This window comes from Aspergillus alliaceus, assembly GCF_009176365.1.
Source record: "Aspergillus alliaceus strain CBS 536.65 unplaced genomic scaffold BDW43scaffold_48, whole genome shotgun sequence".
Lineage (NCBI taxonomy): Eukaryota > Fungi > Ascomycota > Eurotiomycetes > Eurotiales > Aspergillaceae > Aspergillus > Aspergillus alliaceus.
The window spans coordinates 95,716-110,549 of NW_022474731.1; the positions used below are offsets into that span (position 1 = coordinate 95,716).

At 48.8% G+C, this 14,834-nt stretch overlaps 7 protein-coding genes across 7 annotated transcripts; 4 read left to right on the plus strand and 3 right to left on the minus strand.

The window, feature by feature from the left end:
• Positions 1–455: 455 nt before the first annotated feature.
• Positions 456–1,865, minus strand: BDW43DRAFT_314517 (uncharacterized protein; the record flags this gene model as incomplete). The annotated part of the gene is made up of 7 exons (XM_032047822.1): positions 456–553; positions 619–876; positions 959–1,023; positions 1,087–1,173; positions 1,218–1,474; positions 1,541–1,645; positions 1,719–1,865. 7 exons carry the CDS (start codon positions 1,863–1,865, stop codon positions 456–458), a joined length of 1,017 nt encoding a protein of 338 aa, XP_031896705.1.
• A 1,087-nt stretch (positions 1,866–2,952) lies between these two features.
• BDW43DRAFT_321747 (cytochrome P450) lies at positions 2,953–4,728 on the plus strand. Its single transcript, XM_032049401.1, has 3 exons — positions 2,953–3,154; positions 3,211–3,654; positions 3,711–4,728. The coding sequence occupies exons 1-3, from the start codon at positions 2,970–2,972 to the stop codon at positions 4,624–4,626; spliced, it is 1,545 nt and encodes a 514-aa protein (XP_031896706.1). The 5' UTR covers positions 2,953–2,969; the 3' UTR covers positions 4,627–4,728.
• A 101-nt stretch (positions 4,729–4,829) lies between these two features.
• Positions 4,830–5,831, minus strand: BDW43DRAFT_314519 (PhzF family phenazine biosynthesis protein; the record flags this gene model as incomplete). Its single annotated transcript, XM_032047823.1, has 1 exon — positions 4,830–5,831. The coding sequence occupies one exon, from the start codon at positions 5,829–5,831 to the stop codon at positions 4,830–4,832; it is 1,002 nt and encodes a 333-aa protein (XP_031896707.1).
• Positions 5,832–6,248: 417 nt separating this feature from the next.
• On the plus strand, positions 6,249–7,691 carry BDW43DRAFT_314520 (transferase family-domain-containing protein; the record flags this gene model as incomplete). The annotated part of the gene is made up of 1 exon (XM_032047824.1): positions 6,249–7,691. One exon carries the CDS (start codon positions 6,249–6,251, stop codon positions 7,689–7,691), a length of 1,443 nt encoding a protein of 480 aa, XP_031896708.1.
• A 235-nt stretch (positions 7,692–7,926) lies between these two features.
• On the minus strand, positions 7,927–8,349 carry BDW43DRAFT_314521 (alpha/beta hydrolase; the record flags this gene model as incomplete). The annotated part of the gene is made up of 1 exon (XM_032047825.1): positions 7,927–8,349. One exon carries the CDS (start codon positions 8,347–8,349, stop codon positions 7,927–7,929), a length of 423 nt encoding a protein of 140 aa, XP_031896709.1.
• Positions 8,350–9,926: 1,577 nt separating this feature from the next.
• On the plus strand, positions 9,927–11,263 carry BDW43DRAFT_175584 (NPP1 family protein). Its single transcript, XM_032038796.1, has 2 exons — positions 9,927–10,454; positions 10,529–11,263. Exons 1-2 carry the CDS (start codon positions 10,234–10,236, stop codon positions 11,025–11,027), a joined length of 720 nt encoding a protein of 239 aa, XP_031896710.1. The 5' UTR covers positions 9,927–10,233; the 3' UTR covers positions 11,028–11,263.
• Positions 11,264–12,201: 938 nt separating this feature from the next.
• On the plus strand, positions 12,202–12,604 carry BDW43DRAFT_314523 (uncharacterized protein; the record flags this gene model as incomplete). Its single annotated transcript, XM_032047826.1, has 2 exons — positions 12,202–12,401; positions 12,571–12,604. 2 exons carry the CDS (start codon positions 12,202–12,204, stop codon positions 12,602–12,604), a joined length of 234 nt encoding a protein of 77 aa, XP_031896711.1.
• Positions 12,605–14,834: the final 2,230 nt, after the last annotated feature.

The following is a 14,834-nucleotide window of genomic DNA, read 5'->3' on the forward strand; positions in this document are numbered from 1 at the left end:
ATTTGAGAAGGACACCTTCAACAGGGAAACTCTGACGACACAGCTGGAGGCGGCCGCCAAGGAAAACATGATATCGATTTTACCGGAGAAAGTGACTCGAACGTGCAGATGCTGCTGGGGCGCATCGGATATATGCTTGTCGACTTCCATAAGTCCATTCGTGGCTTGGCTAAACTTAGCGAGCAAACCATCTGCGGGCACTGAATGTATGTATGCCGCGCAGTTGGGGCCTGGTGGTCGACTTTGATGCGTTCCCACACAATGGTAAGATCTCGATGAATGACGGGGACAAGGGCCGCCACGGAATAGCACAGCGAGGACAGAGTGAGTATGGGGATGAAGCCCAAGGAGCTGTCTGTCGCCGATGGCTTGATGCACGCTGATCTGTATGACAAGGTTGCTATAGCTGAGCGGGGGTGACTTAAAACAAGGTCACATCCCTTCAGATACTCGTCTCAGACAGGACTATCGCTGGCGGTGACCTGGAAATCATGGCGCACGTTGATCTGATACTGATACACCTTAGAATCCTTGGGCCGAATCAATTCGTGATCTGATAGCCCATCGTCAGTTCCCACACTAGACGATGTCATTCCCAGTCAGTCTCGAAGGGTGTACTGGCACACAAATTTCCTTTCAGTCTATGTTGCCGTTCCTCAGGAGACGTGAGCGATGATAGTGGTAGGGCGTTGTTTCGCTGACCTGACGCGCGGTGCCATATACGCGATCTAAGGTTTAAGGTATGATCGTTGTGATATGATCGGCCAGTTCCCGGGCGGAGCATCCGTGGAAGATGGCGTAGTGTTGCTAAACTACCAGCCAAAATCCCCAGACCGGTTTCCACGTTGGACCACACGGCGATACCCACAGTGGCATCTTCGGAATAAGTTAACGTTCGTCGGTGTTCTTACTGAAGTTCTAACGATATACCGTAATCTGGAAGGATTCGAAGACTCACATAAGAAATCCGGGTTCCGGAGTGTCTTGACGTAAGCCAACCGGACAAGAACCGCCACCGAGGCACTAAAATCCGTACGTTAGATGATCTCCAGCGGAACAATTGGGAGGAAGACTGCGTTGACATACATGCGGGCCATTCCTAGAACACTGGCAACGGCGTATTTCAGATCACGACGCATCTGCAGATTGCGAACCACAAAGACAGGAAGAACTCTGACAGTCATGTCAAAAATAAGGACACCGCGCTGAAGATATACAGAGCAACGATCACAACTGTCATATCGATGGAAACCTTGTTAGTCGCGGACAATCGCAGGCAGAAGAACTTCACCGGTGTACACTGCGCGAGAAGGAGAATCCAAAACATCATCCCAAAGGTCACCGCTAATGCGATAACTGCATAGATAACAACACGATGGATTTTATTGACGGTGACGTGCAAGAGGAAAGTACCAACGGAGATCTTGCACATTATGGACGAGAGGCAGTAGGCAACATCGCATAAGAACCAATACTGTCTGATAGGTTAGCGTCATGAGATACCTCTCACTACAACGAGGCCCAACCGGAAGAAGCTTACTTCCATGGCGGTTATTTTCTCATGATCTGACAGCGCCGTCAAATGCTTCCCAGTTCCGTATCTGCTTCCACCGATCATGCAGTCTGAAAACATGGCAAAGAATCCCTGCTCAGAGCCGAGGGACAACATTAGAAAGACCCTCCAAATGCGTCGTCATGCGCAAGGAACAGAGACGCACCAACGCCAATAACATGATAGCATCATCCCAGCCAAATGCCTTCACAGTCACCACCCGTACATAGCATCGAAGAGCTGTGGCCACTGTAGCCAAAGCAAGGAACACCTCTGCAACTGTTCGGACCTCCAAGATTCGGTTTTCGGCCATAATGAATTCAACCGACGATTACTTTAAGTAGAACTTTGAATATGGTATTCGGGTTCTCATATGGGTACACAACCAGCTGGTGACGGAAAGGAAACCTTATCACAAAATCCGGGGTTCACAAAAGGTCATGCTCCCCCCTGAGGCCCTGAGGACTTTGCGAACAGCGAAAGAAAGAGCAAAAAAAACCTGGGCAACGACTCCCATAATAACAACACTGGCTGGCTGAAGGGTTATTTTTAGGTCCCTCGGGGCGAGATCCAAGATCGGAAGTTCTTAAATGGTCTTGATCCACATTTACAAGCTTTGAGAGCTTGTGGCAAGTAGAGCCCGCGATAATTGAATGAACCATAAGAACATGGCGGCTCGCTACCTGGAAATTGAATCCATTCTTTACTGGCTCTTGTTGGAGGGCAATCCCGGCAATGCCGATTGAAACATTTGGAAGCCCTATCTTGGATAGTCAAGGGCTCATTTTTAGCTTTTGAAATCTCGCCAACCGCTAAACCTTTATCCATGACTTTTACATATCTCCTAGAGGTACATCCACATTTCTAATGGTAATGGGAAGGCTTTTCTTTCAGTTCCCTGTGTAAGAGCAAACTCTAACGTCTTAAAACATGATTCATTCGAGAGCTGAGCTTGACACTCGATTCTCTGCGCTGATTCGCCGGGTTTGTATGTGCATTCATGTGGGCCCGGAAATTCCTTGATCAGCCTAATAGGAGCATAGCAGAAATATATATATAATCTGGATGGACAAAACGATAGGTCTCGAAGAAGACATGGTACTAGCCCACACCAATCAGCTGTACTCCCCTTGACTCCCTCTGAAAGATAGAACAGCTACAACACCTTCGGGATAGCATTCGTTTAGTGCCTTAGGTCTACAGGATTTGAGTGACGGACCAGAAAGACTACTTGATTGTGAACGATGATTGGAAAGAGGGGTGCAAACCCAACAAACATCCCGCGGGACGGGGAATTGAATTTCCGAATCAACGCTAGTCCCGAATAGGGAGGAACACAACAACGCCTGCGACACGAAAGTTGAATTTGAATAGCTTCAGTTGCCGGAATTTGGAAGAGTGGGTAACCATTTCAATCATGTCGGAATCCTCCTTGGCAGTGGGCCTGTCCCTTGGCGCAGCGCTCCTTGCGACCCTGTTATTCTTCACCGCGCGAAGGAAACTGGATCCTCGCGAGCCACCCCTTGTCTCCAGCGCCATCCCGATAGTGGGCCACCTGGCGTTCTTTATGTATTATGGCCTTGAGTACTTTGCCACTATAAGGTGTGCAGATCTTAGTGTATATCTATAAGAGACATAGAGTAAGCTAACGGTCGGAGCCGCAAAACCCGTTTGCCGGCCTTCACGATGGACATGCTTTCTGCCAAGGTCTACATCATCGCATCTCCAGAGCTGGTCCCCGCAGTGCGACGCAGCCGGAGTGCCGTGTCCCTTGGTCCCATATTCGCAAATGTGACGGAGCATGCCGGAGGCATTCGAGGTCGCGGGCTGCAGCTCTTGCGGGACAAGGAGTCTGGGGGCCAGGGAATTGGGCAGCAAACCGCGGACTCAATGCATCCAGCACTTTTGGGCGATGGACTGGACCAAATGAACGGGAAAATGGTTTCTCTTCTGCAGACGGTGATCGATACGTTGGCGTCGCGGCCAGGTGTGGTGTTAGATCTCTATGAGTGGTGCTGCCATGCCGTTACAGTCGCCAGTACCGAGGCTGTATACGGCCCATTGAATCCTTACCGTTTAGAAAGTAACCGGCGCGCTTTCTGGTGAGCGGTTTCCCGATACCAATCCATGACAGGCCATAAAACTGACCCGTGTGTAGGCATATCGAGTCTAACCTAAGTCTCTTAATGATGGATATCCTCCCCTGGATTACTGCACGCAAAGCGTGGCAAGGCAGAGAGCAACTAACCCAAGAATTTATCCGGTACTACCAAGCGGGGGGTCACCTAGACTCTTCGCAATTGGCATACTCGCGATGGAAGGTCCAGCATGACGCGGGGGCGGCTATGGAGGACATTGCCCGCTTAGAGGCGCTCAACGCGCTCGGAATCCTCTCTAATACGGTTCCGACCTGCTTCTGGGTCTTGTTTGACATCCTCTCGCGACCGGACCACCTCAACATCATCCGGAATGAGATTCTGACAGGTGCGCTGTCGGTGGACTCGGCGGGAATTCACACCCTTGATGTGGCAGATATCCGAGTGAACTGCCCAACCCTCGTCTCAACGCTCCAAGAGACTTTGCGCATGCGGTCTAATTCGGCACAGCTCCGCGTGGTTCGTCAGGATATATTACTCGACGATCGCCTTCTGGTCAAGGCAGGCTCCATTATTCTGATGCCCGCGGCAACCATCAACAAGCATACTTCCGTGTGGGGGTCGAATGCCGATGCCTTTGACCCGCAGCGATTCAAGGAGACTGACCAGGCGGAAAAGCGGCGAAGGGCAGCTGGATTCCTGTCTTTTGGCACATCCCCCCACATTTGCCCGGGACGCCATTTTGCATCGGGGGAGATCCTGGCGCTGGCTGCAATGCTCCTCGTGCGATTCGATATTCAGCCGGCCAAAGGAGCATGGGTAGAACCCAAGGTTAACACGAAGGCTGTCGCCGCATCGTTGGCTCCTGCCGCTGAGCGAGTTGAGGTGACATGCTCTGAGATACCCAAATTTGCGGGCGTGGAATGGAGATTTCGGCTGACGCCGGGAAAAGGCACCTTCGGCTTGATCACCGGATAAGTATCTGCCTGAATTACTCTAGCTGCAATATGTATAATACGCTGGGATCAGGGCGGGGCGTAGGCAAAATTCCACATCCAGTATGCCATGGTCAACTTGTCGGCGAATGACAAAGAGCAACGATAATCCGATTGAGAATACCAACACCAAACCCCACTGAACGCAGTATACATAATTCAATCCGTGTATATCAAAGGGTAGCTTTAAAAGGCAGTATCTGGCGCAGGTACGCGGATGTTTCCCTCAGCTACTAGTACACCAGTTCCAGAAATCCTGATACCCGTTAAAGAGCTTTCTTCGTCGATGTCAATACTTAGTCGCATCACGCATTCTCGGCCTGTCTTTAAACCCTGCAAAACTTCAATCTCCTTCCTTGTATTTCCCGCAGAACCCAAGGCTCCGTTGACATGAAGGTACGCTGCCAGAGGACCTGCGGCTGAACCTGTCGCTGGATCTTCCATTAACATCCCTGGGCTGAAAAACCGGGCCACATATCTGGGGACTTTGTCGCTGGTACCGGCTGTATTCCCATCCAGAGTTGTGAAGACATAGATCCCACTATTGTCGCTTTGTGTACGGGCAAGCTCTTGCAGGGCTCGTTCCTTATTAAAGATGACGGTGTCAAGAACTTCTCTGGTGCGAACTGGGACTAGGAGGTGGCGTGCTGGAGACGTGGTAACAACCTGTGGTTCGGCCGCATCAGATCCCGACAGCGGTAGTCCGATGTCGTGTACACTAATCCCAAGTGATTGAGCAAGGGCACCTGGATCATCATGCCTTTGCAAGAACTGTGGCTGGCCTTGACGCATTGATATCATGATCTGTGCAGAGTCTGACTTTGAAACGATGACAGGGAGGACGTCTTCACCCAGCTGCTGGTGATAGAGCCGAGGAGCTGTATCTGCGCTACTCATCGCACCACCCAACAGCCCAAAAGACGCAATCCACCACCACGCACCGAGTGAGTTGTGCCCTGCTCCGAAGACCTCCTCTCCATTCGGAAGAAAAGACCGTAATCGCCACGTAGCCTCGGGGTGCTCTGGGGGACACACGAATGTTGTTTCGGAGAGATTGAACTGTCGTGCCATTAGACGCATTTGCGTGCTGCTCAATGAATTTGCGGTGTTGTCTACGACCGCGAGCGGATTGCCTTTGTAGGCCGTTGAGGAGAATACATCGACAATCTGGTAAGGAATAGTGAACATCGTTTCAGAAATCATAGAGCTGTGTTTCTTCCAGATTGTGGTGAGGTTGTGAAGGGAAAAAGTTTTGTAGACCACAGGTGATTTTATATCCACCATAAACAGCATGTTCTACACGCCAAGCATGGAGAATCGACTTCTGATTATAAATTACCGAGATGACGAATTCCCGGCTCCAGTTAGTTGACTTGCGCTCAAACTGCCACACCTCGTATTTCCCGGATCGGCTATATTAGTTATCCTCAGCGAGATATTGATCAGATTTGCCAAGACACGGCAGGATGATCACAGCCCCGCATCGGGGCAGAAGACCTCGTCGCTATACTTCTTCTGGGCCTGGGAGATATCTTATGTCTCTATAATGTCCCATATACTCTGGATCATATAGCTATTACGTTGGTAGCGCTCTTCCTCACAGTCATGACTCAGAAAGAAGTCTACCATCTTCACCCCTACGGTTGGGAGACCAGTCCGCAGGAAGAGCGGTTCAAAGTTTCTACTCTGGACTATCTGACTGGGCTTTGTTATACACACTTCGCTATCTACTTCCGCCTAGACGATGGCAAGAAGCCCAAGGCTGCTACCACGCTCAAGGAAGGTCTCCAGCGGACGCTCGCCCAAGTCGGTCACCTATGCAGCACCATCGAGAAAGATCCGATAGGGGGCCATTCTTTTGTGAAAAGGAAGGACAGTACTGTGCAATTAATTGTGCAGTGGCTAGACTCGCCCGCGGACGTGGACAGATTTCCTTCGATTGACGACATGGAGCGTTCGAGCTTTGCTGGGATTACACTGGGTGATTTTAAGAATTGGAGCTTTGAACGGATGACATACGGCGAAAGGCCAGAGGCGCATCCAGATGCTTCTCCCGTTGCCTCAGCCTTCCTGGCTAATTTTGTCCGTGGCGGCCTGGTACTGATTTCTCACATGCACCATTACGCGAATGATGTGATGGGCTGGGCGGGATTTGTCCACCAGCTGGCTGAAAACTGTTACGCGATTGAGAATCAGACACCGTTTCCGACTTGGGATGCCGCGTGCAACGACGTCTCCCTTGTCTCCAAGCCTGACCCGCCCGAGGGGCAGCAAGTAGATGGACCCCCTGCACCACAGCTACACCCGGATCAAAAGCCTGGCCAGTGTCTCCTCTTCCACCTCCCCAAGAGCAAGGCCGCCGAGCTCAAGAAGCTCGCAACACCGCAGGATGGGACATGGATATCGACGTACGATGCCTTTGCTGCCTTTATATGGAGGACGACGACACGGCTACGTCAGGTTGCGTTTAAAACACCGCTTGACATGCCGATCTTTTGGTGCGAGGCCGTTGACATGCGTCGCCGCATGAAAAACCCTCCTGTTCACCCACGGATCCAGCACAACGTTCTCTGGGCGGCGCTGTCCGACCAGATGCCTTTCCCACAACTCACACATAGGGAGGTTATCTCGCAGAAACCCATCTGGGAGCTAGCGGCCTACATCCGCAGGATTACCAATACACAGACGCAGGAGAACCTGGATAGCACATTGAAGGCGGTCTCGTACATCAAGGACAAGACGAACCTCAACATCCGTATAAACTCCAAACCACCGATGTCCATTATCACAACCGACCACCGTGAGGCTCGGGTAACCGATGCGGACTTTGGGTTCGCCCGACCGGTGTGCCATCGCCACTTGCAGCAGGGCGCGGGTGTTACCGTGGGCGTACACCTAGTGTACCCACCCAAGTTTGATGCGAACCCGAACTCGGACGAGGGAAATATGTTCGCACTCATGTACGAGAAGGAGCTGGCCCAGGGCCTGATCCACGATGAGGAGTTTGCCAGATTCTTTGAGTACAGGGGCGTTGACAGTGAAGGATAGGCGTCGACTTTCTACTTATCTAGATGGTATTCTTCTACATATAGATGGACAGTGGATGTGTAATGCAATAGCATGGCACAGCCTACGTCTGCGAAAACTCGAACCAAAGAATACCAGAATAGCAGGAATACAAGAAAAGAGAAAGACAAGAAACAGAACCACAATGGAAAAGCAAAGGGAGAGTAGACTGCAGGATAGAGTACGTAGGGTTCGAGTACACTGACTAACTTTAAGCCTACCGGAAGCTCTCCAACGCACGTTGAATGAAGTCCGGGGTCTCATCTGCCTTGTCCAAAAATGGGACATGGCCGGAATCAAGATATTGGGTCTCGACTGAAGCACCCGCCTCCTTGGCCGCCGCAACCATGGCCTCCTGTGCCAGGATTGGGATCGCTTGATCGCGCGTGCAAAGAAGGTACCAGACGGGAACGTCTAACCATCCTGAATAGGCATTCTCCCTCTCTGTGAACGTGGCATACGACTGTCTTCTCAGTTTGGCCACCCAAGGTGTAGTAACTTCCACAGTCAAGTCATTATAGAACAGATCTATTGGGTTGGCGTTGTCGAAGATTTCCCAACCGTTGGAGTCAGGATGGTGGAATGGCGCGTTGGGTGCGTGTGAAACCATATCGTATAACGAGGCGTTGGATGGAGGCATGAACGCGCAGATTTGGACGATGCCAATGACCTTGCCTGAAGCATCATTCTGTTCGACAGGGTGCTTTTGCGAGAAGCCCTTGACGGCACTGCAGCCCACTGCACCACCGAACGAATGATTAATGAGTATCACATTTTTTCTTCCGTGGTCTCTGCCGTGATCAGGGTTTGGAGTTGGGTGACACTGCTGGCCGGGGACCCGACGGGCTGTTGGGTGCCACAAAAGTCAAGTTGCGGGGGCGATGCACCGATAACTCTGCTCCTCCAGGCTAGTGATCACGGACAACCAGTATTCAGGTGTATGCAATGCGCCATGAGCAAAGATGAGGGTAGATTTGGGACTCGTAGTGTTTATTTGGGGGTTTGGGGGTTTGACGTTAAGCAAGAATCATATAACCAGGTCAGCAAATCGTAGCCCCTCAGGATGCACATTGATGCCAGGTGCCCTAATCTCGACCGAGGCTATGATATGCACCTGAACAAGAGTACCAATATATACGAACTTACTGTGGAGCTGACCAAGTCCAGGGCAACCGTATAGACAGTGATTTTGCAGAACGGTGCTCGCTAAGGGTAGCAATGCGATCTTATACTTGGTACACTGGCTCGGAAAACAACCTGCAGCCACAGGAAATCAGCATCGGCATCAGAGAACGCCAATCCAATCGCCTTGGATTTTCTTCCTGGAAACAAGTCCCGTTTACTCGCATGATTCCCATACTCCAGATCCTTTTACACATTCAACAAATAGCCGCTATTTACCCGGGACCGTTGAAGATTATTCCAAAACAGTAAACCATCCTTCAGAGGCTAAGCCCCAATCACGGTAGGATGGCTTAGACACTATAGTGATTTTAGAAGAAGGTCACAACCTGGAGGATTGGCGTGTGGATCATGAGGGTCGGGGTAAGGCAATCATCAGATCATGTATTGCACCGACGTTTCGCCGAAGATGCGCCTTGAGGAATCGGGAATACAAGAAGCTCGGTATCTTCTTGATGGCAGTTGATAGATAGCATATTGGAACCTGGGTTATGTCGTCCATCTGCCTGGAATGCTTGCTACTTTGTCGGAATAAAGGATCCGGGAATTGAAACTCCCGTCGAAAACGTTTTTTCATCCCATAGAACGAGCACGGCAATCAAATCCTTTGCTCTTGAATCAACCGACCCCAAAGCGCTCAGCAGACAATTCCTAAGGTGAGGCTTGGTAGACTGAGCAATCGGAACCACGTGTGTTCCTTGCAGAATCGCACAATTGGATATGTTTTGCATATCGATCAGGTACATGGATTTAAACTTCGTTAATTGAAACCTCTGGGCCAGAGTATCTAGATTTTAGACAGAAAGACTCAATCGGAGGAACCGGTACTGAGCAAACTCCGGTTCCGAAATTGATCGGCGGTCCCTGCATATTCTATGGTTTCACATCAATATCAGCATTTGCTTAGAAATCGATTGCACAGCTTACACTAGGTAGTGTTCTGCATCCGGGCTCCAGTATAGTGTGCCAAGAGATACACCTGGTTGGAAGGATTTCGGAATTTAATCTATTTAGACCTGCCAAAGGCCCTTAGCCGGCACCCTACGTCGACGATGGAGAGACTACGGATGATGGGAATGGAGGCATTGAACCAAATGACACGAAGGATCTACTAAATACAACCGCACTCATGCCGGAGCCTTCCACGGAATCGGCATTCGGGGATGCGATCGCCCGCAAGGATGTGTGTGATTCTTTCTTGCCATATTAATCTTGGCGAGCCGTAACGAATATCCCTCTACTATGATTCAGTGCCCTTGGGAAAGCCTATATAAGGCGTAGCTTCCACCGTTTGAAGAAGTATCATTCACACGACTGCATTTCACTACTCCATTCTGCTACTATGATCCCCAAGAGCATCTTTGGCCTTTTGGCTGCTGCTGCCATGGTGCAGGGCACACCTGTGACAAAACGAGCAGTTGTGAACCATGACTCTATTGCTCCCTTCCCTGAGACAGTCCCCAATACCGCCACCGGAAAGACGTATAAGAAGTTCGAGCCGTTCCTCCACATTGCACACGGCTGCCAGTCCTACCCTGCTGTTGCTGCCAACGGTGATGTTAGGCAAGTCATCCCTATTCCCTATATGATTCGCATCACAAAAGCTGACATCTCGCTAACATCTGTAACATTTTTAGTGGAGGCCTTCAGGACACCGGGAGTGCTACAGGTGGCTGTCGTGACCAAAGCAAAGGACAGACCTACGTGCGTGGTGGCTGGCATGGCGACCGCTATGGCATCATGTACGCCTGGTACATGCCCAAGGACATGCCGAACAGCGGTGTGTCCGCCGGCGCGCATCGCCACGACTGGGAGAACGTCGTCATCTGGGTGAATAACCCAGCGGTGGCCAACCCGACCTTGCTGGGAGGTGCTGCATCCGGCCACGGAAGCTACAAGAAGACGAATAACCCACCACGAGAGGGCGAGAGGCCTAAGGTGGAGTATTTTACGAATTTTCCCACCAACCATGAATTGCAGTTCACCAACACACTTGGTCGTGATCTCCCACTGATTGCCTGGGAGTCTCTTCCTGAGGCTGCGAGACAGGGACTTGAAAATGCCGAGTTTGGCAAGGCCACCGTTCCATTCAAGGATTCGACCTTCCAGGGAAATCTTGAGAAGGCTGCACTTTAGAAAGCGTTTGAGATGGCATATCTGCATAGTTAGGTGTCTGTGGACTGTATTTTGGCTGATGTTTGTACCTAAGTTGAGATGCCACTGGCTTTATTTGAGCTGCACTCGAGAAGCAACGTTTAAATTTGATACATACCTCCCCAGTGACACTATTTGAACGACAGTATATGTATTGGTACCATGACAGGCCTGCATCACTTGCGAATAAAGTTGTTCCCTAGACCATGCGAGTAAACTTGGACTCGTATATATTTCCTTTCTCGCCAGCTGATAGATGTATTAAGACTTAAGGCGACAAGCATAAGTGTTTCATCTTTTCTGGGAGTTTAATAGTTCACTGCCTCTAGTGCTTAACGCGCATGTTGATATTTCCGTGCAGCCCCCACTTGAAGGCTACGATATTTTTCCGGAGATAGTAATGTCCAAGCTGTCCACCTCATTCATCAGGAACCTCAGCGAGTTGAGTATAGCGAACATGCCAACCCCATCTAGATCGTCTTGTAGGACGCCTCGGCCTTGCAATGTCACTAGGATCTAAATTGTAAATGCTGACATTGTGGTTTCCCCTCAGCAACAACTCCAGAAAGTACTTCGTCATGAATTTATTGGCTCCAAATGTGGTCTTTCCGTACCTACTGATATCCCTCCACCCATCGAAGAACCGGCGAATCCATATGCCAATAATCTCACTTTCTGTGCCTCCGCCATAACTTACACCACTGTTTCTGGTGATACATGCGATTCCATCACTTTGAAGCATAGCGTCTCATCTGCCTCTCTATTTATCGGCAATCCTAATCTGTTCAATTGCAAAGATATTCCTACCGGTACAGAACTTTGCCTCCCTTTCACTTGTGAGCCTATATACACACCTAAGGACAGCGATACGTGTGTTTCTATTGAAAAGTCCCTTGGATTGGATTATGCCGCGGGCTACAATATCCGTAAATATAACCCGTGGCTCACACGTGATTGTTCTAGTCTTCAGGACGCGAGTAATGGAGTATACGGGAAATCTCTCTGCAGCGCTCCACAGAGTGGTATATCAACTGGCACCGCACCCCCTGCAGGTGTGACTTCGTTGCTGCAGACGGGAGATGATACCGAGTCTCCGCCTCCAACCAACATAACTGTTCCCGAAGGAACAACCTTGAGATGTGCAAGATGACACGTTATGGCCGACCAGGAGGCTAAAGAAACATGCAAGAAGATCTGCGTTAAAGAATCTGTTGACTGGGATCTGTTTTTGGAGGCCAATCCATCCTTGGCAACAGGCGTCTGCGACGAGAAGCTAGTGGTTGGAAATGCCTACTGCGTTGGACCTATCGCGGGGTTTGACAGCAATTATAGTGACAGTGGTGACGATGAGGCATTGTAATGGATATTAACTGGGGGAAGCGACCGAGGTGTATATGCCACAGGTGTGTGTGTGTGTGTGTATTCATACGCTGGCCCCTCGCCCACGGCGATGTGCAGGATCTAGCTACAGCTATATATTTATGTATCTATTTACAATGAACTATTACTTTCCTGACGAACTTAGAGCCTTGTCAAGGCCTGTGTTGATCACTGTCTAGTTTTCTGTTCTGCGGCCCTCGTGGCGCGTGACTTCAAAATCTCAGAGACGCCTCCGCAAAATCCAGCACCGTATTTATAATACTAGTTTCTTATGAAGGTTAGTCTATCTTATCTTTCTTACCTTGCTGATTCCTTTCCAATATCTATAAGATTCTGCTGAATACAGTTCTGACCTTCTTCTGTAGCTCCTGGCGAGGCTGCCGCAGCTTGGGGCAGTTAATCAACATATAGATTACAGTTTCTTTTGCTTCGCATCCATATTTATTATCTTCTCGGAAGCCATATAGTTTATAATATAATAATAGCCATGCGTGGCTGGTTCTCAGTCATGTAAGTAGGTAGGCTCGGCTCCGCGACAGCGAGCTGTATAGCCTTTAAGCATAAATTAAGAGTAGTGCTTTATCAATCTAGTAGAGATACTCATCTTTCTTAAAAGTCTTCTATTTTATTCCCATTATTCTATAATCTTCTGTCGAATGAAACCTCTTGCTTAGAGCAGAAGATATTAAAAGAAGTTTTTCTTCTCAGGGCTAACTGCTTCTTTCACTAGACAGTCCACCATATTGTTCCCTGGTTCATTATAGTAGCCTGGAACCTACTAAAGACAAATAGAAATACGTTATGCCTGAATCTCTCCTGCTACTTGTTAAATCGCTTAGATAATTTGCTATCCTGACTTACTTCAGGGGTTCGCGATTACTTGGAGTGCAGACATGCTATCACTTAGGATTGTTGCTGGCTAATAGACATCCATAAAGTCAGCTTTTGTTAGGCTATCTAATAGACCAGGCTGGTAGCATAGAATATTGCTATAAGCTCTACTATATATACTGACCAAAATTCTATTAAGCTAATACTCACCTGTTGTAATGCTATTGTATTCCAGTATTAATCCAGGGTAACCGCTGCAGCTCCTAGACAGTTATTCTGTCCTGGTATATCAGAGAAAACTATAATACCTTCTGATAGCTGTCTTGTTAAGGCCTTAGCCTTGGCTTTCTCCTGATCAGGTTCGATTTCAATTTTAATAAAAGGTTAAGTTTGCCATGATACTAGAGATACTGGGCCAATAATTTCTATAGCAAGCAGGCAATTAAGGTTCATAGTCTGTATTGTTTCTGCTAGGGGAAATTATTGACCAGTTCTAATATATATAACTACTCTATACCATTGCTTAAATAATCACTCTGCGGATTAGGTGATTTTCTGGCAAAGTGCCGAGATAGGCTACAACTATCTATATATCTTGCTTAAGTTGCAAGTGAGTGGGTAATATATGGAATTCAACTTTAAGTGCCGCTGTGGATACTGTTCTAAAAGCAGAGAGAATCTGGATAAGGCTGTTCTTTGGACTGTCTCCAGAAGCAATAAGTGCGTTTTATCTCTAAGTGGATTATGCTAGACTGTGGATATATAGTCTACTACCGGTATTACACATGCTTGGTAGAGTTGCTATATCTGTTCTGGTTGGAGATGTCTGAGTCTACTAAGGGCTATATTTACCTTAGTTACTATCTTGACTGCCTATTATATATGCTCTTTCCATCTCATCTCTTTATTAAAGATAACCCCTAGGGGCTTGGTTGTGTCAGTTGGTTTAATAACCTGGCTGTTGATGAGGATCTGCCCTTTACCATGCTTACTCTTGCGGTGAGTTAAGTGGATCAGCTCAGTCTTCTCAGCAGCAAAGGACGCACCAGTCCGTCGCGCCCACTTCTTAATCCACGGGTTGTCTTCTTACTTACTGGATCTTCTTAATATTCTCTTCTGCGGATGGGCTTGTTCACTAGCGGAAATAATTGTCTATAAAGGCAGATACCCCGCCATTACTGTCAACAGGTTGGTCTACCAGATCTGAATTGAAGAAGTCAAATAGAATCGGTGATAGTGGAGATCCTTGTGCGAGGCCCGTATTTTCTAGTGGTAGGGTTTTAGTCTTGAAGTCATTAAATGTAGTGCTAGCTTGTCAGTTCTCCATGAAGCTGCAGATCCACTGTCAAGCCTTTAATGGGATGCCTTTGGCTCGCAGTCAACTGTTAAGGCTGATCTTATTGACCCTGTTGGACACGCCCTTTAGGTCAAATGTAATCAGTGTAACCACTCTAGATCATATCCATGCTTAACTGATCGCATTGGCAAGCACTAAATGAGCCTGCACAGTATTACAGCCTGGTCTTTCCCTAAGCTGATTGTCCGGGAGCAATCCAAATTTCTCAGCCCAATAGAGGA

Excerpts from the sequence above, each read along its gene's own strand:
- BDW43DRAFT_175584 (XM_032038796.1), top strand. The coding sequence starts at position 10,234 with ATGATCCCCAAGAGCATCTTTGGCCTTTTGGCTGCTGCTGCCATGGTG. Across the intron at positions 10,455-10,528 it reads GCTGCCAACGGTGATGTTAG|TGGAGGCCTTCAGGACACCG; the intron begins GCAAGTCATCCC and ends TAACATTTTTAG.
- BDW43DRAFT_321747 (XM_032049401.1), top strand. The coding sequence starts at position 2,970 with ATGTCGGAATCCTCCTTGGCAGTGGGCCTGTCCCTTGGCGCAGCGCTC. Across the intron at positions 3,155-3,210 it reads GAGTACTTTGCCACTATAAG|CCGCAAAACCCGTTTGCCGG; the intron begins GTGTGCAGATCT and ends TAACGGTCGGAG. Across the intron at positions 3,655-3,710 it reads AGTAACCGGCGCGCTTTCTG|GCATATCGAGTCTAACCTAA; the intron begins GTGAGCGGTTTC and ends ACCCGTGTGTAG.